General features: G+C 38.3%; 1 protein-coding gene and 1 pseudogene across 1 annotated transcript in view; one reads left to right on the forward strand and one right to left on the reverse strand.

Annotated features, from left to right (window-relative positions):
• UBR3 (ubiquitin protein ligase E3 component n-recognin 3) overlaps positions 1-25,327 on the reverse strand; it is a 195,428-nt gene that overhangs the window by 64,166 nt on the left and 105,935 nt on the right. Inside the window, exons 20-25 of the mRNA XM_045297957.1 lie at positions 22,690-22,831; positions 14,986-15,090; positions 14,010-14,183; positions 11,517-11,977; positions 6,238-6,326; positions 1,392-1,541 (exon numbers count right to left, since the gene is read on the reverse strand). Coding sequence (XP_045153892.1) covers positions 1,392-1,541; positions 6,238-6,326; positions 11,517-11,977; positions 14,010-14,183; positions 14,986-15,090; positions 22,690-22,831 — 1,121 coding nt within the window. The remainder of the gene's footprint in view (positions 1-1,391; positions 1,542-6,237; positions 6,327-11,516; positions 11,978-14,009; positions 14,184-14,985; positions 15,091-22,689; positions 22,832-25,327) is intronic.
• On the forward strand, positions 16,383-17,164 carry LOC105978715 (annotated as a pseudogene).

Below are 25,327 nucleotides of genomic sequence, written 5' to 3' on the forward strand. Positions count from 1 at the left end.
TGCTTTACACAACTGATGTATGTATGGATTGTGGTAAGAGTTGTATGAGCCCCTAATAAAACAATTAATAACCAAAAAAAAGATGAAAAGACACTTTGCATTAGGGGAATCTGCTGCACAAGCCCTCTAGTGTGTTGAAGAGCAAGGATGTTGCTTTGAAGACTAAGGTGCGCCTGACCCGAGCCAGGGTGTTCTCTATTGCATCATCTACATGTGAAAATTGGACACTGAAGTAAGAAAGACTGACGAAGAGTCAAAGCATTCGACATGTGAGGCTAGAGAAGAATACTGAAAGCACCATGGACTGCTCAAAGAGCAAACAACATGTACGGGGAGAAAGCATATAGCCAGAGTGCTCCATGAAGCACGGATGGCAAGTCCTCGTCGTGTATTCTTTGGACATGTCATCAGGAGACACCAGCCCCTGGAGAAGGACATCATGCTTGGTAACACGTAGAGGCAGAGGAAAAGGGGATGGCCTTCAACAAGATGGATTGACACAATGGCTACAACAATGGGCTCGGGCCGGGAAACAATTGCGAGGATGGCACGGGAACAAGCAAAGCTTTGTTCTGTTGCACAGGGCCGACGTGGATCAGAGCCTACTCTGACTTTATAACTCAATGGCACCTAACAACAACAACAAAATCGTACCAAGGAATTTTTTTCCCATCCTAAAAATGGACCTGCTCATTCTTCAAGAATAGGTAGGGCTGTCCTACAAGAATTTCACTGGGAAACTTCACCCAGTTTACCACTGGGAACCTTTGCCGGTCCTGATTTGCCCAACAAACTTCTTTTTGTCCCACAAACTCAAAGGATATTAAAAGAAACAAATTTGAGTCCCTCGCATGTGCACACACTACACCACATTTTGACTTGATGTAAAACAATGCAGAACTCTTTGGGAAAGGGTTTGAGAGATCAGAACACCACCTTCTAAAGTATAAAGGTCTAGAGCAGTGGTTCCCAACCTTCCTAATGCCGCGACCCTTTCATACAGTTCCTCATGTGGTGGTGACCCCCAACCATAACAATTATTTTCGTTGATACTTCATCACTGTCATTTTGCTACTGTTATGAATTGGACAACCCCTGTGAAAGGGTCGTTCAACCCCCAAAGGGGTCGCAACCCACAGGTTTGAAAACTGCTGGTCTAGATGGAGATGATGAAGAAACCATAGTTTTACTTTGGGGGGTGGGGGGGGAACAATAGCTTCAAGTGTTGATATTTAAGATTTTGATGATTACGTAGTAATACCTTTGACTTACTCTTGTAAATCTAGTTATATCTACATTGAGAGATAGCTTTCAATTAATGTATTTATTCATCTGTTTTACATACCTTGGCTCTAACACGTTCCAAGTGAGAAAATTACTTTGGTTTTTACCTGAAGATGCTTGCAACAGAACCACCAATCCTGTCGGTCGGTCTTCAGAGGAGGGGCCACTCTGTCCGCAAATAACACAGTCATATATTGCCTCAGACACCTGTGGCTCTGCTGTGGTTATCTCCATAGGAATATCAGTCTCAGGAGAGTCTGAGAGGGAAAAAGTTAGAGCTCTTAATTCCTAAGGCTCTTCATTGAAAACTGATGGGAGGAGGAAGAGGGAATCAAGTTCAGATAATTTTGAACTACAATATTAATAAACTTATCTAGTAATAAAATTATAGGAAAACAGCTTGCTAAAATAAAAACTGAGAAAAATGCTCAACAAAAAGTGGAGTTGATATGCAGAAAGGCTTTAAAGAATATATGTTTAAATATAATTCCACCTCTTATCTGCTGCTTCCATGAACATGGATTGTGGAGCAAGTCCAACGAAACCCTTGACAACTTCAATCTTTCTCCCTTTAACATGATGTTGTTTAATGGCCAGTCATGTGGATCTTTGTTTCCTTTATGTTGCAGTGTAAAGTATATTGAAGGCTTTACTTTATCTTCATTTGTACATACTTCAAGTTCTCTTTGCTTTCAGGAAGCAAGGGTGTGTTATTTGCAAATCGAAGTTCTTAATAAACCTTCTTTGAATCCTAATGCCTCATTCTTCTCCAGATAGCACAGTGTCTCAGATTTTGCTAAGCATACAAATAAGCATGGCAAAAGGCGACAAACCCCAACATAAACCTTTCCTCATGCTTAACCACAAGATAGTCCCTTGTTCTGTTCCAGTCACTGCCTCTTGGTCCATGGACAAACTCTGCATGAGCACAATGCAGCCTTCTGGGATTTTCATTCTTCTCAATGTCTCCCTAGTTTGGTATGATCCACGCAGTCAGATGCCTTGCATAGTAAACACTACACAAGTTAACATCTTGGGGAATAGTCCACTGCAAAACAGTGGCACTGGGAAGTGGTTACTCTGCGCTTTCTGTGGCACAGAGGGTTTTCTCCACTGCACTCTTAAAATTGCATTCTGTCTGGTCTTAAGGGGACATAACATTAATATTTAACCATAACTGAGAAGCACTTGTTATTAGCCTTGTGAGTTGCTATTCATAGATTCGGCATACTACTTGAGCTTACTGTTTCCTGATAAGAAGTCTGACTGCCCTGTGACAACTGCCAATATTATAAAATTTCCATTGCACAAGATCATAAATTTGGGTAAGGATGCATTAGCATTGGCCTGAATGCACCATTTTTATCATTGCCATTTGTGCTCTTTCCTTATGTTTACTTTGTACCTAGAAAAATCCTCATTTTCTAAATAAAAGGTCAATTTAATAAATTTTAAGCTCATACAACTTTCCTCTAGTTCTTTAATGCTTCCCCCCACCCCCATAATGACCCCAATTCTACCGAACAATCCGGCTAGACCATGGCATGCACACTGCCACAGATCAGAGCTGGAAACACAGGGAGTCCAGGACAGAGAACCCCTCAGGACCAATCATGAGAATAGCCATACCAGAAGGGGAAGGGGAAGGTGGGGGGAGAAAGGGGGAACCAATCAAAATGATCTACATATAACCCCCTCCCAGAGAGGTGGACAATAGTAAAGTGGGTGAAAGGAGACCGGTCAGTGTAAGACATGAAAAAATAATAATTCATAAATTATCAAGGGTTCATGAGGGAGGGAGGGAGGGTGGGAAAAGGGAGGGAGAGGAAAAATGAGAAGCTGATACCAAAGACTCAAGTAGAAAGAAAATTTTTTGAAAATGATGATGGCAACAAATGTGCAAATGTGCTTGACACAATGGATGGATGGATGGATTGTGGTAAGAGCTCCACGAGGCCCCAATAAAATGATTTTTTTTTAAGTTTTACATTTCAGAAAATTTTATACATTCTCATACAACTCGTAGTGTTGTGGTGGCAAAAGCAGTCCTCCATCTGCCACAAATCAAGCCTTTTTTATCACACACTGTTGTTATGCAATCTTTCCAGAACTTCTAAACAAACATGATTAACTGTCTAACCTGGTGGAATGAACTCCAACCATTCGGGAAGTTGATGGAAGTCCAGGATGAGGTTTGTCATCAATCGACATTTCACCTTTCTTGAAATGAGAAAACCACTCACAGACTTGAGTTTTTCCCATAGTGCTGTCCTAAGCTGCACTCAACATTACAACAGTTTCTGCAGTATTTTTCCCGAGCAAGAAACAAAATTTCACAGCCACACACTGTTCTTGTAAATCGGCCATCAAAAAAACAAGGTTCGAGTGAAACTGCTTTTATGAAAAAAGTCAGTGACCAGAGAGAACCTTCCCAGGCAGTGCCAATGGGTGCACTAACGAGAGTGAGTAGCTCGATGCTCGCCTAGAGGGAAAATGTGTACCACGAAAGCTCCACTCAGCCCAGAACAATTCTGGTTTTTGGGGGGGTGTTTTTCATATTATTGATCGATTTTTAGTGATATGATATTGATATGTTTACTGAAGTCCTTATTTTCTTCAGATTTCCATACTTTTGCCTAATGTTAATTTTCTGTTCCAGGATCCAGTTCAGGATACCACGTTATAGTTACTGCGTCTCCTTAAGTTCCTCTGGACTGTAACCATTTTCTCAGATTTTCTCTTTTTCTAACTACCTGGACAACTTTGAAAGTGCTGGTGAGGCATTTAATAGAATATACTTCAATGCAAATCTGTCTGATGTTTGTCATGTTTGGTCTAGGGTCATGGACTTTTGGGAAGAAGACTGTAGGGGTAATTTCATCACATCATGCAAACACACCATCAACATAACTTCTCACTCAGTATTTTCTGACTAACTGGAGGAGGTTGTGTAAAATACTCTTTCCCCCTTTTTACATACTGTACTCATGGAAGGGGGTCATTATACTTAGTCATACGTACGGAGTGGGGGGTTATGCTTCACCTCCTTTATAGTGAACTGCCTACATAAATTACTTGCAATTCTTCTACATGAGAAATATGTTGTAAAGCCTCGCCTTTGTTACTCCACTAAACAACCTTCTGATGAGTCTAGGGAAGAAGACGGGGGAAGATACTGATTGGCTAATATGATACAGCTGTGTCATTATCATGATGGCTGGCATGTTTGAGTTCATCAACACTATTCTCTCAATCGGAGTCACCACGCATCTCCCATGCCTTCACTGGTCCTCTGTTTCCACCAATATGAAATTCTCCTCCAGCAGTTGATCATTCCTGATGAGTGCCTATTTTGTCTATCCAGGTAGAATGACCTGATCAGAGGGCTTCTCCTTTTTGTGTTTCAAGGATGACAGAAAATACGATGGCTTCTCAAACAAGCAAGTGATGCATAGCAGTTTATTAGTGCTGGTAAATAAAGTGGCTGGGAAGACTGACCCACAGGGCCAGGGTACGGGTAGCCAGGCTACATTCCAATTGTCCAGGAGGTCCCTCCGGTGAGGCGCACTCAGGGATGATTTGGAGTTCAGCCCTTCTTACATCAGAATTCAATCGTTATCAGGTGCATCTTTCACAGCCTGAGCGAAGCAGCTATTCTTGGGGCTTACCCATTTGGTGGAAGACACGTGCTCCATTGGGTATTTACATATCCGTTAGCAGTCAGGCCTTCAAAGCTAAATTGGGCTTTGTGACACACATCATTCCTCTGGCCTTGTGAGAGGCTTCCAATGCCACAATGACACATCATCCAAATGGAGGGCCATTTTCTAATCTTATGTGATCTCACAGTAACTAAAGCAAACATACCACACAATGTTCTGCTATGACTCATACAATTTTCGTTGGCTAATTTTTGTAAGTAGATTTCCAGGCCCTTCTTCTTAGTCTGTCTTATTCTGAAAGCTCTACTGAAGCCTGTCCACCATGGGTGACCCTGCTGGTTTCTGAAATAACAGTGGGAGCAACATACAAACTCCCATAGTATGACAAGCTGACAGTTGATGTGTATACGTGCTCATCTGCACCTATAATTAAGCATGAATTCACAATGATCTCTCCAATGCTAATCCGTTTGCAAACGGATCCCTATAGCCTTTCCCCCTACTTGTATATAACCCCCCACTCCTGCAGTAAGAAACCCGGTGCCTATTACCCACCAACCCTGGATGGATGTCAGTGGTTTCGAATCAAAGAGACTTTAGCAACTAGAGTGCAGTGCTTACGTACAGTTCCCTTCATCAGTCTGACTCGTTTCCGTGAGTGCTTACGTAGTTAGGGATCAAATGTCTGTTACTTCACGTGTTAGCAAATACAACACAATACAGGAGGGTCTACTGGTAGATGGGTGTTCACAGTACTGTTGTGTTTTGGGGTTTTTTCTTTTTTCAGGTTTTCTGTATGTTTGAAATTCTTTTCATAAAGAAAAATAGCAAGAACAAAACTATTTCATTCAGGTATATTTTAGCAAGGAACATTTTCATTTTAGTAAAAAGTGAATTTATATTATTTTAAGAAAAGATTTTAGGATATAGCCTAAACTAGGATGGTAGTAAAAATAATATTTTCTTATTTGTAATTATTTACATATTCTACGTTTCTACAAAATGCTAGAGGAGGGGAAGGAGGATAAAAGTAAATGTATAATCATAAGCCTCACAAATCTAAGAAGTTGTTTAATAGAAGAGAATACTATATTACTACCACCAGGAAAAACTTTCTGAAAATGGAAGCTACTCAACAGAGTGGACTGTCTAGCCTAAATCTGATTTCCTACTACTCTATTATTTAAATAAAGCCTAGAAATCATCAGTAATATTTAAAACTGGAAACTGATTGGACTATATCACTTTTTATGTCATTTTGAGAATTCTAAACTAATAATTTTTGACTTACCAACATCCATTGCCGTTTCCATGAAGCTTTTCTGTCTTGAAGCAAACTCCGCAAGCAATTTCTGCTGTCTCTCTCGCGCCTTTTGTCGTCTACATTAAACAGAAATACAGTGAGAATGAGCAGGCATGTTTAAGACTTACCCACCACCTTTCAGGAGTGCATATTCTATGAAAAGTCTTTGGAACACAGTTGAGAGCTGTCTGGTTTCTGTGGTATGTATGAAGTTTCATATTAAGATTTTACTGTCCTTAAAAGAATTCTAAAGAGCCCTGGTGGCATAATGGGCTATATGTTGGGTTGCTAACCACAAGGCCAGATGTTTAAACCCACCAGCTGATCCTTAGGAGAAAGACGAGGCTTTCTGTTCCTGTAAAAATTGACATCCTGAAAACCACAGGCAGCTCTAATCTGTCTATAGGGTTGCTATCAGTCAGAATCGACTCAATGGAAGTGAGTTTGGGGTTTTGGGAGAAAGATTCTGTTTTCAGAAATGTTTGAAATTCACTAACTTAGCAAGTAAAAATAAAATCCAAGATTTAACTGTAAAATGTGAATAATTGAATATTTAAGTTCCACATGATTTTCTAAGAATATGTTTGTTGGTTACAAGAATAAGAAGGGTATATTTTAGCAAGGAACAACAGCAAATTTCTTGCCAGAAGATATGTTTACATATGAATAAACTCCAGAAGACTTGTCAGATTTACTATTACCCTAACAGATTTACTGTTACTATTGCTGTTACACTAAGATTTATTACTCCATTACTAGCAGAAGCTAAGGAGTTAACCAGCTCTACTAGATTTTCCCAATTTAATTAATTTTATTTGAAATCAAGAGTCTGAAGCTCCCAAATCTCATATACAGAATAAACTACTCTATTTATTTAAGGAGTCCTAGTGATGTTGCAGTTAAGTATTGGACATCTAACCCCAAGGTCAGCAGTTCAAACCTACCAGCTGCTCCAAGGGAGAAAGATGAGTCTATCTGCTCCCATAAAGATTTACAACCTCAGAAACCTTATATGGGAACCCTATGAGTCATTACTGACTCAATGAAAGTGATGCTTTTGGATTGATTATTTATCCCTAATCTACTTCCAACATAGATCTAATTTTTAAAGTTAGTGGCCTTAAAACAGGACAATGTGTAGGAGCAGAAAAATAAAAGTAAATTAATAAAAGAGGGCATGTTAAGGATGGATACTTCCTAGACATAACCAAATACCTCGCAGGATTTGGGTTACTGGGTTTGAGGTGTTAAGGCCATAGTGTCTAGGGGAAACTCAGTCAAGTGGTATAATAAGACAGCTCATACTGATAGTGCCTAGCACCTCCATCTTAAACGTTTGTGTGCAGCCTCTAAAATATACCAATTTGTCTCTACATGTCTAGAGCTAAAGAGAAAGACAACAAAGACTCAAGGAAGTAACCCTCAGAACTAATAGTCCACCTGAATCACAGCCTCATCTTCCTTGACATCAGAACTAAAAGGTGTCCAGCCACCATTACCAACCAACCATTCCAACCAAAGACACATCGCTAGTCTTGGAGAGAATGAGGAAAACTGTAAAACCAAACTTAAATTCCTAAAAAAAAGTCCAGACAGTGGACCAGTAAAGAATATATAGGAACACTTGAGGTCACTTAGCAGTCAATGGACAGGGCGACTAATAAAATAAATAATATCACCCAAGAGTACTATAAACCTCTAAATAAGCGGTTCTCAACCCATGAGTCGCAACCCCTTTGTGGGGTCTAATGACCCTTTCACTGGGGTCGCTGAAGACCATCGGAAAACATATTTCCAAGAAGGTAGGTTGGCGGGATGGATGGATGGATGGATGGATGGATGGATGGATGGATGGATAGATGATAGATAGATAGATAGATAGATAGATAGATAGATAGATAGAAAGAATGATAGATTAATGGAAATAGAACCACCAGAAAGAAAATAATAAGCTATACCACCAAAATATATGCATCTCACTGCCATCAAGCTGATTCCTACTTGGCCCTACATGCAGACATTGTTAAATGAGAACCTAATTTGCAGTGTAATTTTTTTCCCAAAACCACATTAAAATATTTTTAAGTAAACTGAGAAAAGAAGGGCAACGGGCTTCCCTGGGTTATAAGACGCTAACAATACCAATGAGCACAAAGTTCTACCCTGGCAGAAAAGGTTAAAAGAAGGTAAGGAAAAGAAAAAGAAAGGTTTAAAAATGAGTAATATATCATTTCATCAGAAGAGACAAAGTTTTTACCTGGACAAAACTCAAGGAAGAATTTATCACAGCCCACAATACAAAGAGTTATTAAAAACTTAATGGGTATACTCTAGGAGTTTCTCTTTATATATATCAACATACTATAAAAGTCAAAACATTATTTCAAACTGAGATTGTATGAAGTTGTTACAATAGAAAATCTAAAAGTATCTTTCTATTACTGAGGTGACTCAAGACTACAGCAATATAAACCCTAGTAGAATAGAGGTGAACAGTGATTTTTAGATTATGTATACGACTCCCTCCAATAAGTGGAGATAACCATGAATAGGCAAGGCACAACTATAAAGTTGTGTACTATGGTACACTTAGCATGTAAGTTACATATTCATGTCAATAACCTTCAAAAAAACTTCGCACATTCACTTGTTATGCATTCACTTAACTGAGACGTTACGATCCACATAAGAAGACTTATTTTATTATAACATCTCTTATGTTTTATATTGTTTCTGAGTACTATACTATCTAAATCTTATTAAACTTAACTCTCTATAACATTGACACGGAATTGGCAGAAGATCGAGTCTGCTTCAGAAGAACAGGGGATATCATACCTGATGTCAGATGGCTCTTGGCTCAAAGCAGAGAATATCAGAAAGATATTTACTTGTGTTTCAATGACTATGCAAAGGTAACCAACTGTGTGGACCAAAATAAAATGTGGATTACCTTGAGAAAAATAAGAACTCCAGAACACTTCATTGTGCTCATGAGGAACGTGTACATTGATCAAGAGGGAGTTGTGCAAACAGAAGAAGGGCATACTGCATGGTTTAAAATCACAAAAAGGTGTGCGTCAGGGTTGTATCCTCCCACCATATTTGTTCAATCTGTATACTGAGAAAATCACTAAAGAAGCTAGATTACATGAAGAAAAATGTGGCATCAAAATTGGAGGAAGGCTTAATAACAACCTGAAATATGCAGATGGCACAACCTTGCTTGCTGAAAGTGAGGAGGATTTGAGGCACTTGCTGATGAAGATCAAGCATTGTAGCCTTCAGTTTTGATTACAACTCAATGGAAAGAATCCTCACAACTGGACCAATATGTCACATCATGATAAATGGAGAAAAGGTTGAAGTTGTTGAGGAATTGATCTGGCTTGGATCCACAATCCTATCAAGTGGGGCTGCCAATCTTAAATAAGATTTTGCAGCATTTAACAATCTTGATAAATTCTTTTCTTTATGAACCTCCTCTTATGCCTTCTCTAACGATACCACCTCCCCCCTCCAGTTTTCCTTCCAGCCATAGGAGCTGGAAGAGGTCTGAAGTGTCCCCCATCCAGGGTTCTCTACATCTAATTCTAAACCCCCTCCTCTATGCCCTTACATAGGTAAAAAGGACTATCACCCAAATCAGAAATCTGGAAATCATCTGATTTCTTCTCCCTGATGGTTCACATCAAATTGATCACCAAAGTCTTTAACATGTACCTGCTAGCCACCTCACATGTATCTCCTCCCTCTTTACTAGCACTGCTTTAGTTCAAATTCTCACCCTCCCCTAAATTCCTAAATAATCTGTTTGCCTAGTTTCCAGCCTTAGCCCACTCTAATTTCTCTGCATGTAAATACACTGCATATTATTTATTTCCCTACTTAAAATCTTTCAATGGCTCCCAATAGCCTTTCATTCACTCAGTGCCAGTTAAATGCTATATAGTTGTCTTCTTAGCTGTATCTTCTGCTATTCCCAACAGTACCCTAAGCATCTAATGCAGTGTTTGTTACACTAGCAACTGTTTACTGTCTGTCTCCCACTACATTATCAAGCCCCTGAGGCCAACGAGCCCAGCGTCATCTACAGAAGTGCTTGGCTGGTGCCCAATAAATGTAGACTGGGATTAACACAGTGAGGTTCATCTTAAGATCATTTAGCGATAAGACTGCCTCTATTCAAAAATAAGATGGATTAAAATGCTCCCAAAAATATCTATAAAATACACTTCAAAGCTAACTGTTATATATGGAATTATTATTTTGAGAATGATGGCAACAAATGTATAAATGTGCTTGACACAATGGATGGATGGATGGATTGTGATGAGTTGTATGTGCCCCCAATAAAATGATTAAAAATATATATGGAATTATTCATACAGCTCACAATGGCAGTTAAGGTAACCATGCTTACTGTTTTTCTCTATAATTTATATTTCTTAGAATAATACTGAGATGATCCTTTGGACTTATTAATAGGAGACATGTATGCATTTACACAAAACTGTTGCTTTAGTAGAGAAATTCATCTTAAATATTAAATCAAATCCATGAATATTATTCATAACCTCTTGGAATTATACAAGGACTATTTGAGTCTCATCTTAAGACTGACTTTGTCCGAGAAGCTGGGGACAATGCAATGGTACAGCTCTCTGGGAAACAATGTATGCCGAGAGGCACGGATGTTCATAGCCACAAATCTCACTTCCAAAAAAACTTTGTCCCAAGAAAGAAAGTAAAAAAGTATGGGGGGGGGATGAGATTGTTATATATATTATAATTTAGGAACTGACCAGAAGCTCAGAAATTACAGGAATACATTCACTAGGTGAATTTTTTAATAATTAGAAATTATACATTGATAAAGGTTAAAAAGGATCATAATGAACTTAAACAGATTTTTATTTTGCAAAAGATGTTATATACCTAACAATTTTCTTCTGTTCTCATTTAAAGTTGAATTAATAATAATGTTTTAAAATAGCAAGAGAATTATTTGATCCCAATAGCAGTAACAATAGTAGCATTTTTCCCCCAAAGGGACCTTCAAGTTTAAGGCAGTCATTTAATATGGGCATTAGAAATTCTAGTCACCCACACTCAGCATACTGCATGCACCAGTATGTGTTCAGTTCCAGATGCCTTAGAAACTAGCCAGCTAGGACTATATATAGCTAACAAATATCTAGGTGATTAGCTCAATGACCAAAAAAGAAAATACCACATCATGCGTAGAACATCACAAAGGAAATTACCTTTCTTCTTTGTCCAGTGTCTTCTTCTCTGCCGCAGGGGTTTTTTTTGGTGGCACAGGAGGGGTCACCTTCCTACATATCTCTTCAATGATGCGCTTGTTCATTTTGCTGTGCAGTGCAGCTTTCAGTAAAATTCTTTCTACTGCAGTGATACCATCGCCATGATTGTATTTAGGAATTTCTGGTTGGATTAAAATTTCTACATTATCTAGCCAAGGTGGATAGTAGGAGTTTTGTTTTCCTGAGAGTTTGTGATGAAGTTTAATTAGCAAAGACAATATGCTTTCTTTGATTTCCAAAATGGCAGTAGTTAGCTGTGGAGCTGAACCGGAAGCAGACCATTTACTGGATGTTTTGGGACGAACCATCTGATTTGCTTCACTGCTATTTCGATTGATGATCTCCTGAAATTTCTTTCGACGCTCTGCTACCAAGCTGAAAACTTGAGCTGTGCCAGAATTCTACCATTAAAAAGAGAGAAAGAAGGGAAAAATCAAGAGAAATCAGTCAGCACCAATTTTGAGAACACTTTTAGCACCACATTTTCCAAAGGAAATGCCAGTTTCATAAAATATTTATTTAATATTTTTAAGATCTTACTTCTGGTCACACTTTCTTAAATTCCCAAGAAATTTAACTTAATTTCAAACTTAAATGGACCCAGTAAAAACAAAACAACACATGATCAAGCCAAGTTTTTTAAAGAAAATATGCTAAATATTTATTTTTATATTATAAGGTAGAAATTGTTTCTGTCAATATTTTTTTTCCTTTGAAATAAATCTGTCCCGTGCTTGCTTCAGCAGCACATATATTGAAATAAATCTGCCCCTTCACCTCTTTTTCTCAAATCTACGTGATCCCATTCAACCTGAAAACAGCAATGAGAAGATAGAGGAATACCATCCATAATACCTTTTCTCAACTTCCCTGATGTATCTAGCAGGGAAAATAAGGAAGCGTGGGGCTATCTCTAGGCATTTGAAAGAGAAACCTAAACTAGTTCCTTCCCTAGTTAAAGAAAGAAAAGTTGCTTCATGCAACATCATCAAGATTACTGCGCTCTTTAATAATTTCTTCAGGATTGCTATATTCTCCAGTTAACAAAGTTTGTGAATTACTTATCAAATGTTAATTTGAGCTCATAATTAAGTTTATTTTTGAAAAACTTTAAATATTTGATAATTACTTCTAACATAAACGCTTAAAGTTACTAACCTGAAACAGGATAAAAAAATCAAATTAATCTTTTTCATATTTGAATGTCACTGTTAACTGTTATTTGAATACAGTTTAAACTATTTTCCTCAATAATTTATCTTCTAAGTAGCCTTTCTATTAAAGCCATCAAACGGAATAAGGGATCTTAGAAATCCTATTTTAATTAAGATATGAGTTGGTTTAATTTTATTAATTTTTTAAGCTACCATAGAAATGATATCAAAATATCAATTGAGTTTTTAGGAGCCAAATTATACTATGCATCAATTTTTTAACATCTGATCTTTTTTTTTAAAGCTTTGTACTTGCATTACAAGAAAAAGCTGCCTCTTATAAACATTCCGAGATTGTCATCAAAACATCTTGTAATGCTCAAAGCAAAGCTTGCTGTCAGAGGCACAGAAAACTCTGGGCACGGACTGAACTTTATACATAATGTCAGATTCAATGCTCTCTACTCACAAAATCTAGGTTGTTGAGACTGGAAGTGCTTAAATTTAGTTATCTGGCATGTCTTCAAGAGTCTTCATTTCTGATTTAAAAACAATTAAGCTACATGCAACGAGAGAGCTGATTTTCAAACTGAATTCAAATGCACACTATGCACAATTTAATATTTTCATGGGTTTATTTTATCAAAATTAATTGTCATGAAAGCAAAAAATATTAATATTTATAAATGGCCATGCTGCCATCAATTAACAATTAAACTTACTCTCATTGAGAAAACAGTCATTTTAAGATGTTAGTAATATAGCTGCAATGGCACATGTAAATAGACCTAAATGTCCAATCTACATAACCAGTACAAAATATTGCTAGCACTAACAGAAAATATCTACATTAAATATACAATATTGCTTAAAGTTCAACATGAATTCTGAAAAATTAAGCTAATAACACTTTATCCAAAAAAAACCAAACACACTCACACACATTAAAGACACGTAATCATATTAATTAAACACACATAATATAAACACAAATACATCTAAATGTTTTTTTCTTATTTCCAGTCAAAGCCATGTCGCTAGTTAATGCAAATATCATACACATCTACCTCTCTTTGAAGAACTTTAGGTCGTCGTGAACTCTGGCAGATTAAAGAGGAAAAGACTAGTGAGACAGAAGCTGTTCAGATATAGAGAAAATATCACGAAAAATCATCTACAATTTTTTCTTTTAGGCATCACAGGATGATCTTAATAATATATTTCAGCATCACATAAAGCAGTCCACTTTATTCCTCCCTTTTCTCTGTCTTCAACTTACTTGTAAAGAGCCCAAGCTATCAGAGCTAGTACTTGCAGGTGAGTCTCTCTTCACCTCAGGTGCTGTCTCGGGGACTCTGACTCGAACATAACTTATAAAGTGTCGCATGTTCGATACTAAATTACTTCCAGGAAACCAGCTGTCATGGCAACGCTCTGGTCCACCCACTGGTGCCTGTAACATAAAAATAATGAGCATCAAACCTTGTCAGGTCAGGTCTCAGGTACAGTGGAGAGGTAACATGAACAATAATCACCCACTCAAAATACTGTCAAATATCAACTAATTTAAATTAATTCTGAAAGTCTGAAAAACCAACCAGCATAAGCTAGTCTTACAAGAACCTTGGCAACCTTTCAATATCTTTGCTGATTCAGTTAGGTCTACAAAATACTGATTCACCTTCTTATAGGTTTGTGTGCTATTACAGTATTCTGCTGCATTTTATCATTTTGAAGGGAAGGTCTGAGAAGTTTACAAAAATAATCTGCAGTAACAATTACTTTTATGGAAATAATATTTCTAAAGCCTGAAGTCCACATTAACAACTTCTATACATAAGGACTTCAAATATTCTCCCACATAATATTTACTCCATTAAATTATAATTGTTACATAAAGAATTTGCTACTCAAAAATAACAGAATTTCTAGACCGAAGTCCTAGCTTAACAATTGCTTACTGGCATTTAAACCTTTTAGCACAATATCAAAAATATATTAACTGCTTTATAAATTTTTGTAATGCTATGAACTTATAATCCAAATTATAAACCAGAGCAATATCAAAAAGTCAATACGAATTTGAAGCTCAAAGGGGACTTTCAGTAATTTCTTTAAAAATCTTTTTAAAATTTAAAAATGAGTACGATGAGTCTATAAGTACACTTCACTACATACTACCTTTACTAAGGCATATCTTAACATTATCATTTAAAAATGATTAAAAATTTTTTTAATTAAAGAAAACTACTTACCTCTTCATCTGACTCTTCCTCTGGAGAACTTTCAAGTCCTAATTCAATCAGATATAAAACCATGCAGAGGACATGTTCCGACAGATTTTGATGCTCCATCAAAATCTTTAAAAGGGGGGGGAAAACACCTCAATTTTCCACAAAATAGATTTCATTTAAAAGTCTATTTGTAAATGTTATAAGCTAAAATAGTATAATCAGATGTATAAAAATGAAACATGACCAGATATACAAGTAACACTGTATCTTAGTGCGCAGGCCAACTAAACAAACAACAAAAGAAAAGTGGTTCCCAAGATCACATACTATTTTAAACAATAGCTAGAAATACTAAGCTTAAATATTTACTAAAAGTTAGCACATTACATAGTGCACTAAAACTCTCAGTAACAAATGTACCAGCATTTAATACAATAATTTAGCAAGAACATATTAAAGTCCAATTTGCTGATAACTCTTCTAATGACAAGGTTGCCAGATAAATGAACCTGTTTTTATATACCAGTCAGATTTTATATAGGGCTAATACAAGCCCTACAAATCTTACATCTCGCACAGACTTTCAGGGTTACCTAGACCAATCACTTATTCAATATAACAGGTCCCTATCACTAAGCCACCACCAGCCCACCCCACTGCCACCGAGTGCATTACAGCTCATAGCATCTCTACAGGGCAGAACCGCTCTTTTGTGTTTCTGAAGCTGTAAATCTCTACAGGAACAGAAAGTCTTATCTTCCTCCTGCAGAGTGGCTGATGAGCGCAAACTACTGATCTTGTCCAACACATACCAAACCATGCCATCAGGTGTCATTCGCTAACCAAAAGATAGCTAAAATACTGCGTGGAAAAACTGCCTGCCAGCTTGTATCATTACCAAGAAACAGCTAACAAAATAAGGAAAGGAATGAGAGGGCTAGGTTCGGTGGAACGCGGCAGTGTCAGCTGTGGGCAAGATAGCAGAGTCGAGGAAAAAGACCGGTTCGGATGGCCTAATAAACTTCCCACATGGCTGAAGAGGCTAGGCAAGTGACTCTGCGCACTAAGTCACCAGCCTGACTCTACTGTGAGTAAACATGGAACTTCACTCACTCACGCTCTAACTTTTATTTGGGCTACTAAGAAGGCTTCCATTCATCTATTATGGGGCCAATAGTGAGAAATGTATCCTTTGAAACTTTTTCTTAAAAGCCTGATTGTTTTAACATGAGCTCTGTCTATATACCTAACTATTTGACCTGAAACAGATTCTGGCCTGAATTTCCTCATCTCGAGATCTGTACCACCACTGGTCTGTCAGTGTATGGTGGCGCCCTGTATGTTGCTGTGATGTTGAGAGCTATGTCGATGGTATTTCTAATACCAGCAGGGAGGGCCCTGCGCTCGTCGGCCATGCAATGGGCACCCGCAAAAAGGAGTACAACTACCTCTTCAAAGGTGTCTTTATTGGAGTTTCTGGTGTTGGAAACAGTAATCTCCTGTCTCGATTGACTCAAAACGAGTTTAATCTGGAGAGCTAGAGCACCACTGGAGTAGAGTTTGCAACAAGAAGCATCCGGGTTGATGGAAAACAATAAAGGCACAGATACGGGGCACAGCAGGGCAAGAACGAACCTGAGCTATAACATCTGCATTCTATCATGGAGCTAAAGGTGCCTTGTTGGTTTATGACATTGTTAAACATCTCACATGTGAAAATGTAGAATGGTGGCTAAAAGAACTGAGGGATCACGCTGATAGGAACATTGCTGTCATGCTTGTGGGCAATAAGAGTGATTTACGTCATCTCAGAGCAGTCCCTACTGAAGCAGCAAGGGCTTTTGCAGAAAAGAAAGATTTGTCATTCATCGGACTTCTGCTCTAGACTCTAGAAGTGTAGAAGCTGCTTTCCAAACACTCCTGACAGAGATACACCACACAGTTTCTCAGAAGCAAGTGCCAAACCGACACGAAAATGACATGTCCCCAGAGAAACACTGGGGTCCCTATTCATGTTCCACCAACCACTGACAATAAGCCAAACGTGCAGTGCTGCCACAACATCGAAGGCATTTCTCTTTTCCCTAGATGGCTGTGTATGGTCCACTTCCCAGGTCTGAGATTTAAATATATTTATAATTCTTGTGGTCACTTTGTGTTTTATTACTGCCTCATATTTATGCATTTTTTCATGTCTTAAGTCTTTGATTTTAGCTTTATAAAATAATCCATTTGTCCCAAATGACTGCAGCTGTTCTTCATGCAATGGCCTCACTAGCCTTAGTTTCATACACTGAACGTTTGAATTCCTCAGTTATTGTTTACTTTTCACCATGATAGCCTCTCATGATCAAAGCAGAACTTGAGCACTTTAAGTGCAGCCCTATTGGTCTTGATCAAATCAAACTAAGATGACATTTAAAAATCAGCTGTTATTTTACTACAGTGACTTATAATTAATACACATCTCTCTCTGCGCAGCACATATTCTCCCAGATCTAAGATTTTTCCTTTAAGCATAGCAGGATTGTGAGAACTAGGAATATTTCCCTTATTCTAGAAGTTACTTTCCAAAATGCCTTAATAGGTCCTGGAGGGTCTTCTCCCACAGGCATTATTACATCTACATTATTATGCAATTAAGTAGAACACTGTCAGAGATAGTGCCACAAAATGAGCCCCTCGGGTCAAAAGATATTGAAAATATGACTGAGGAAGAGTTGCCATCTCAAAGTAGAGTTGATCATAATAACGCATACAAGACAATCCGATCAATACTATTATTCAAATTTATGCACCCACTACTAAGTTTTTGATGCAGAAGTTGAAGAATTCTGTCAATGTCTTCAGTTTGAAATTGATCAAACATGCAATCAAGATGCATTGATAATTACTAGCAGTTGGAATGCAAAAGTAGGAAAGAGGAAGGAATAGTAGTTGGAAAATATGGCCTTGGTGATAGAAAAGAAACCAGGGGTGACATAATAATTTTGCAAGACCAGCAACTTGTTCACAGCAAATACCTATGTGGGAGAAAGAAGGGGCTTTTGACTCCTATAAAGGGTCACAGTTTTGGGAATTCACAGGGGCAGTTCTACCCTGTCCTATCCAGTGACAATGAGTCGGCATCTACTCAATGACAGTGAGAGAGTACCAACATCTTCAGTCTGAAATTGATCCAACATTCAATCAAGATGCATTGAAAATTATTGGCAACTAGAATGCCAAATCTGGAAACAAAGAGGACAGTACAATGGTCAGAAAATATGGTCTTGATGATAGAAACGATGCTGGAGACCACATGATAGAATTTTGCAAGACCAACAACTTCTTCACAGCAAATAGCTTTACTCAACAACAGAAAAGGTGCCTGACTGTACATGTGGATTTCTCCAGATGGGATACACAGAAAATAAATTAACTACATCTGTGGGAAGCTCAGTATCAGCAGCTAAAATCAAGTCAGGGGTCTACTGTGGAACAGACAAACAATTGCTCATATGTAAGTTCAAGGTGAAGTTGAAGAACATTCAAACAAGTCCATGAGAACCAAAACATGCACTTGAGTCTATCCCACCTGAATTTCGAAAGCATCTCAAGGAAAGATTTGATGCATTAAACCCTAATGACAGAAGACCCGATGAACTGTGGGATGACGTCAACAACACCAAACATGAAGAAAGCAAACGGTTATTTAAAAGACAAGAAAAAAGAAAATATCAAAATAAATGTCAGAAGAGACTCTGAAACGTCTTGATTGTAGAGTAGCTGGAGCAACTGAAAGGAATTGTGAAGTAAAATGTTACAATCAAATGTGCAAAGACCTAGAGTTAGAAAACCAAAATAGAACATGCTCGGCACATCTTAAACTTAAAGAACTCAAGAAAAAAACCAAGCCACGAGTTGCAATCTTAAAAGATTCTACAGGCAAAATAGTAAATGCTAATCAAAAGAAGATGGATAGAATATAGAGCCACTGTACCAAAAAGAACCAGTCGACTTTCAATCATTTCAAGAGGCAGCATAAGAGCAAGAACCACAAGTTCTAAAGGAAGAAGTCCAAGCTACATTGAGAATATGAGACTAAAAGAGGGTCCAGAAATTGATGGCATACCAAATGAAAATGACTATCAACTAAAATGTTTCAACAAGCTGATGAAGCACTCATTCATCTATGCCAAGAAATTTGGGAGACAGCTCCTTGGCAAACTGAGATCCATATATGTACCCACCCCAAAGAAAGGTGATTCCATAGAATGCACAACTTATAAAACAATATCATTGATATTATATGCAAGTAAATTTTTGCGGAAGATAATCTAACAATGATTGTAGCAACAAATTGACAAGGAACTGCCAGAGGTTTGGGCCAGATTCAGAAGAGAACCGGAAGAAGAGATATCATATCATTACTCATGTCAGATGGATCTTGGCTGAAAGTAGAAATGCCAGAAAAAATGTTTACTTGTGTTTTTTATTCACTATGCCAAGGCATCCGACTGCGTGGATCACTACAAATTATGGATAGCCTTGAGAAGAATAGTAATTCCAGAACACTTCATTGTGCTCATGGAGAACTTGCACATGGATCAAGAGGTAGTTGTGCAAATAAAACAAAGAAATGCTGCCTGGTTTAATATCATGAAAGGTGTGTGTCATGGTTGTATCTTCTCCATATTGATTGTGATAGTTATTTAATCTGTTGCCAACTTGAGACCATTAAGAGTGAAGTATAGTACAGGCAGAGTATAGCCTATCAAACAGGTCACACAGCTTGATGACCTCATTTGGAGGTGCTAAGGAGATAAATAGCTCACTGGAGACAGGACAGACAGAAACTCCCTGCTAGGCATTCCTGATGACAAGACACATGGAGCTATGCTAGAGCCCTGGAGCTGAAGGAGCCACGTGGAGACCCCATGCCTCCACTGCCACTGAATCCACAAGGTTTTCCACCCACTGTCCTATGATCTTCCTGCATTTGGTGTCATTGCGCGTGTTATGTGAGTCTGAAGAGGAATTTATAGATCGGTATTGGACATCTGGGCTAATACGGGACTTATGAACTTGATCTGGACTGGGCTGGGATGTTTCTCAATATACAATTGCTCTTTCATATAAAGTTCTTTCTTATACACATACGAATTTGTTTCTCTAGTCAACCCAGACTAACACATTGATTCTATCTATATGCTGAGCAAATAACCAGAGATGCTCGATTAAATGAAGAATGCATTATCAGGATTGGAGAAAGGTTTATTAGCAACTTACGGTATGTAGCTAATACAACCTTGCTTGTTGAATGTGAGCAAGACTTGAAGCACTTGCTGATGGAAGATCGAGGACTGCAGTCTTCACTATGGACTACAACTCAATGTAAAGAACACAAAAATCCTCAGAACTGGACCAATAGGTAACATCATAATAAATGGAAAAATATTGATGTTGAATTTAATATTGCTTGGCTCCACAATCAATCAATGTTCATGGAAGCAGCAGTCAAGAGATCAAATGGCTCATTGCATTAGGTAATTCTGCTCTACAAGACCTCTTTTTAAAGTGTTGAAAAGCAAGGATGTTATTTTGAGGACTGAGATGCACTTGACCCAAGCCATGGTATTTTCATTCTCCTCATATACATGTGAAAGTTGGGACACAAAATAAGGAAGATGAAAAAAATCAAACTATCTGAACTATGGTATTGACAAAGAATACTGAAAAGTACCATGGACTGCCAAAAAGAACAGGCAGATCTGTCTTGGGAGAAGTACAGTCAGAACGCTCCTTAGAGGCAAAGATGGGAAACATCATCTGAAGCACTTTGTACATGTTGTCAAGAGAGACCAATCCCTGGTGAAGCACATCGTGTTTGCTAAAATGGACGGGTAGCGAAAAAGAGAGAGGGATTCAACAATGGGTTCAAGCAAGAGAACTTTTTTGAGGATGATATAGAACCAGGCAGTGTTTCATTCTGTTGTACATAGGATCACAGTGTGTCAAAACCAACTCGACAACAACAACTAAAACTGGAGTAATAGTTGAGAATGGTGATTCAGATCACATGGACTGATATCTGTAAATTTCTTAGTATAATATCAAGCAAGTAGTGTTCAACAAGTAGTATGTGAAGCTGCTGGTGTGAGCACCAGGAGCACTCATGGGAGGAGACTGAAGCCTGGGAGGCGAAAGAGGTATGTACCTAATCTACTACCTCATAGAGAGGGAACCAAGGCTGAGGAACACACGCAGCTAACACCAGCATCATCAGAGTACAGATTTCAGACTCCAAGGTCATTATCCTTGTATCATACTATACTTTATGCAGCTTTATCAGCTAAAGTTAATATTTTTACTTGGAACCTTGTGACATGACAGCTCCAGCTGAGTGACTTAAAACAAACAAAAAAAATCACTTAATTAGAAGCTGTAAAAAAAATTTTTTTTTTTAACAATTTCACAAGGGGCTTTTATCATGTTCTGCATTACATGGTTCTTTAATATTAAACATGGCAAGGGATCAAGGTGGTTTACTGAAATGGATTTTTAGAAAAAATTTGGCTCAATAAGATTAAGCAAATCCAATATCATTTAAATACTAGATCGTATATAGCTCTGTTATTATATATCTACCATATATACTTGAGTATAAGTCTACCCGAATATCAACCGAGCCACCTAATTCTCCACATTAAAAATGTGCTGAAAAATTCAGCTTATACTCGAGTATATACAGTATACACACATAATCCATAACATTTCATACAATTTTTGTTAGCCAAATAAATTAATCATTTCTATTTGAGAAAACCCCAGAATAAAAAAAACATCATTCTTATATTAACAATAAAAAACAAGAAATAAAAGCATCACCCAGGTGGAGTCCACTCAAATCCCCCAAACATTACAATCCTACTCAAAGGAAAACAGCAAGAGCAACTCTAAACTATGGGCTACCTGCCCCTATGGTTCCCATCTTAGTTTGTCATTTTTAATAAGGTTCTGCTCAGTGTTTAATGAGCTGGTGTAGCTATAGGGTTGGTATTGGGTTGCTAACCTCAAGGTTAGCAGTTCAAACCCACTAGTCACTCCAAGGGAGAAAGATGAGGCTGCCTGCTCACATAAATATTTATAGTCTCAGAATCCCTATACAGAGTCACAAGTCAAAATTCATTTGATGGGAGTGGGTGGGTCATTGCTTGATATTGTTATTATACTAGGACTCTAGTGCTGTCGGTTAAGCATTGAGCTGCTAACCACGGGGTCAGAAGTTCAAACCCCGTGGCTCCGTAGGACAAAGATCAGATTGTCTGCTTCTCTAACAATTTACAGTCTTAGAAATCCAAGGGAGGATTTCTAATCTATACTATTAGGCCGCCTGGATTCAGAATTCATATGATAGGAATGAGTTTAGGTTAAGTTGTACAGTTAGTTCCTCCTGTCCTTTAATTCTTGTTCCACAAGATCCACGAATAAACATTCCTACCTAAAGTTGGATAATACAAATAGTTCCTAAGAACAACTGCTTGGCTATCCATGATTTTCAACTTGGTAGTCACCTATATATATGATTACGACACAGCTTCACATACCTTAACTCTATACATACACTTTGCTCTTTTTTTTCTACTTTGCTTTTAACAATGGCACTTTTATGTAAACATTATCCTTCGGCGCTTTTATTTGAAAACACATTCTAAAATGATTCTATTCCCATTACTACTGTACCTTGTAAAGCAGAGTGAACAGCACAATGTGTAAAGTTTTACAGTGCAAAAGTCTTATGAGACCTTTATAGCTGGGATGAAGGGCTGTCCTTTTCTTATAGGGGGGCCAGGGATTTCCAGGAAATTTCCCACTCTGTTTTAAGCTGAAAAAATAAAACAAAATAAAAAGTAGATGAGAGACTCAAATTCAATCATAATTTCAATAGTGATTTATAGGTATAAATGATTTTGTTGCATTTTTCTCCTCGATATGGGCTAGTCCCTGATATGCAACAATACTCGAGTTACACTGAACCACACTTATAATCATCTGTATTATTGCAAATTTTATTGTTATACATCATAATTAGTAATGTATAATACATATGAGGGTTTCATATGGTCCATGAAAAAAGGAAGTAGAATGTAATGGAATGTTTTCATGAACTTTTTGAAGTAGCCTCTACAATGTCACAGCATATAATTTGCTGATGGGTCATTCTCAGATATTCACTCACAGATGGACAAGACCAGATTTATAAAGATGATGATTAATAAAAGAGTTTAATAATGAAATGTTTTTTAAAAGAGGTATTAGACTCATGCCAGAATGGACTTACAATGGAGTCAGTAGAATAGGACCCTGTCATAAATCAAGTACTACTTGTGCTGTTTTTAATTGCTTAATAGCACCAAATAATAACTGTTCTCTTCACAATGAACACTACTATTTCTTTCCCTACTGAATAAAAATATACCAAGAATTAAGCTAAGAAAAAAACAGAAAGAATTGTGCATTTAGAAATTCTAATAATTCTCCCTTTGTATTCTGATTCCAACCATAGAAAAATCAGATAACTTCAAAAATCCTCCCTCTGTCAACAATTAAAAAGCTGGGTGAAATATGAAATATATTCTTTTAAGTTCATACCTGAACTCACAAAGAAAAAAAAAATTGGAGAAATTCTCCAAGACCAGAAGCCTAGAAGGAATTAACAGCAAGTAAACACACCACTGGTTTTTAAAGCTTTTGAGCAAAAAGATCTCAAGTCCTTGGGTTCCCATAGGGCTCAAGAGATGGAAATGAGATCCCACGTGGCTGAAAAACTTTACCTTCATTAAAAAAAAGGGCACAGAGAAGAAATGTGAAAACATTTCTGTTTCAGGTGAGGTCCAGGTAGTATGGCAGGGCAAGACAAAAACCAGGGATATATATAGTAACCAACTAAAAAGGGAGGGGGGGAGAAATGGGGAGTGGAGGAGCAGGGTACTAACCCACCCAAAGGGAGGGTACTGTTCATATATCTACAGGGAAAGAGGGACCAGATTTCAACCCAGTGCTCCAAGATGTGAATACAACATACCAGCATGGAGTAGGGAACCAGTAGAACCCCAATCCCAACTGCCCCTCCGCCAAGAAGAATTTACTTTAGAGGACAGCACTGAACCTGCCGCTCAGGGAGGGGAACATGTCTGATCAGAGCACACGGGAACAAATGAAGGGGAAGGAAGAGAGAGTGGAGCACATCCTGGCCAAACCAAGCCATGAGGACGATATCCCCACTCAGAGCAGCCAATAAATCCAGAGAAGACAACATGGCCGGCCCCACTGAGACATAACATCCCTCACTGACCCATAGCCCTACAGGGAACAACACTGGAGACACTGTGGGAATTGCGCCCGATCTGACCCCACCACACTGAGGCAAAAGACTAAGGGCGTGCAACAGAACAGCAAGGAGAACAGAGCAACAAAGTCCCCAGGGAATACCAAAAATAGACCATAGGGCCAGAGCGTGGCACCCCATCAGACTCGACCAGAAAACACTCCTAAAGAACAACACACAGTCCCTGAACTAACTACAGGCTTTTCTTTTTTCCTTTTTTTGGTCATTGGTTTGTTTGTTCTTGTTGTTTTGTTTTCTTTTGTTGCTTTATTTTGCTCTGTCTTGTTATTATCTCAACAGATCTGACTACATAAGATAGGCTAGATGAACAATCTGATAGAGAAAACAACAGGACTGATGGTTCCGGGAAGACATGGGAGAGGGGAAAGGAGGGGGAAAGGAAGTGGTGTTAACAAACCCAGGGTGCATAAGCAAAAGTGATGAAGAAAGCTGATGGTGTCTGGCTATCAAAAGATATACATCTAGGGTCTTAAAGGGTTGAAGATAAACAGGCGGCCATCTAGCTAATAAACAACAAAGCCCACACAGAAGAAGCACACCAGCCTGTGACATCACTAGGCATCGAAAGGATCAGGTTTCAGGCATCAAAGACACCCCCCCCAAAAAAAAATCATAGTATTGTGAAAGAGGGGGAGTGTGGAGTGGGGAGCCAGGGCCCATTTGCAGAAGGGCTGCGGGGAGGAGACGAGCCAGTCAGGGTGCAGTGTAGCAATGATAAAACGAACAATTTTCCTCTAGGTCTTGAATGCTTCCACCCCTCCACCCCCCATGATCCCAATTCTACCTTACAAATCCAGCTGGACCAGCAGATGTACACTGGCACAGATAGGAACTGGAAACACAGAGAATCCAGGACAGATGAACCCCTCAGGACCAATGGTATGAGTGGCGATACCGGGAGGGTGGAAGGAAAGTGATAGAGAAAGGGGGAACAGATTACAAGGATCTACATATAACCTCCTCCCTGGGGGA

Source organism: Echinops telfairi, unplaced genomic scaffold (assembly GCF_000313985.2).
Source record: "Echinops telfairi isolate 266 unplaced genomic scaffold, ASM31398v2 ScPeMD7_4;HRSCAF=17, whole genome shotgun sequence".
Classification (NCBI taxonomy): Eukaryota; Metazoa; Chordata; class Mammalia; order Afrosoricida; family Tenrecidae; genus Echinops; species Echinops telfairi.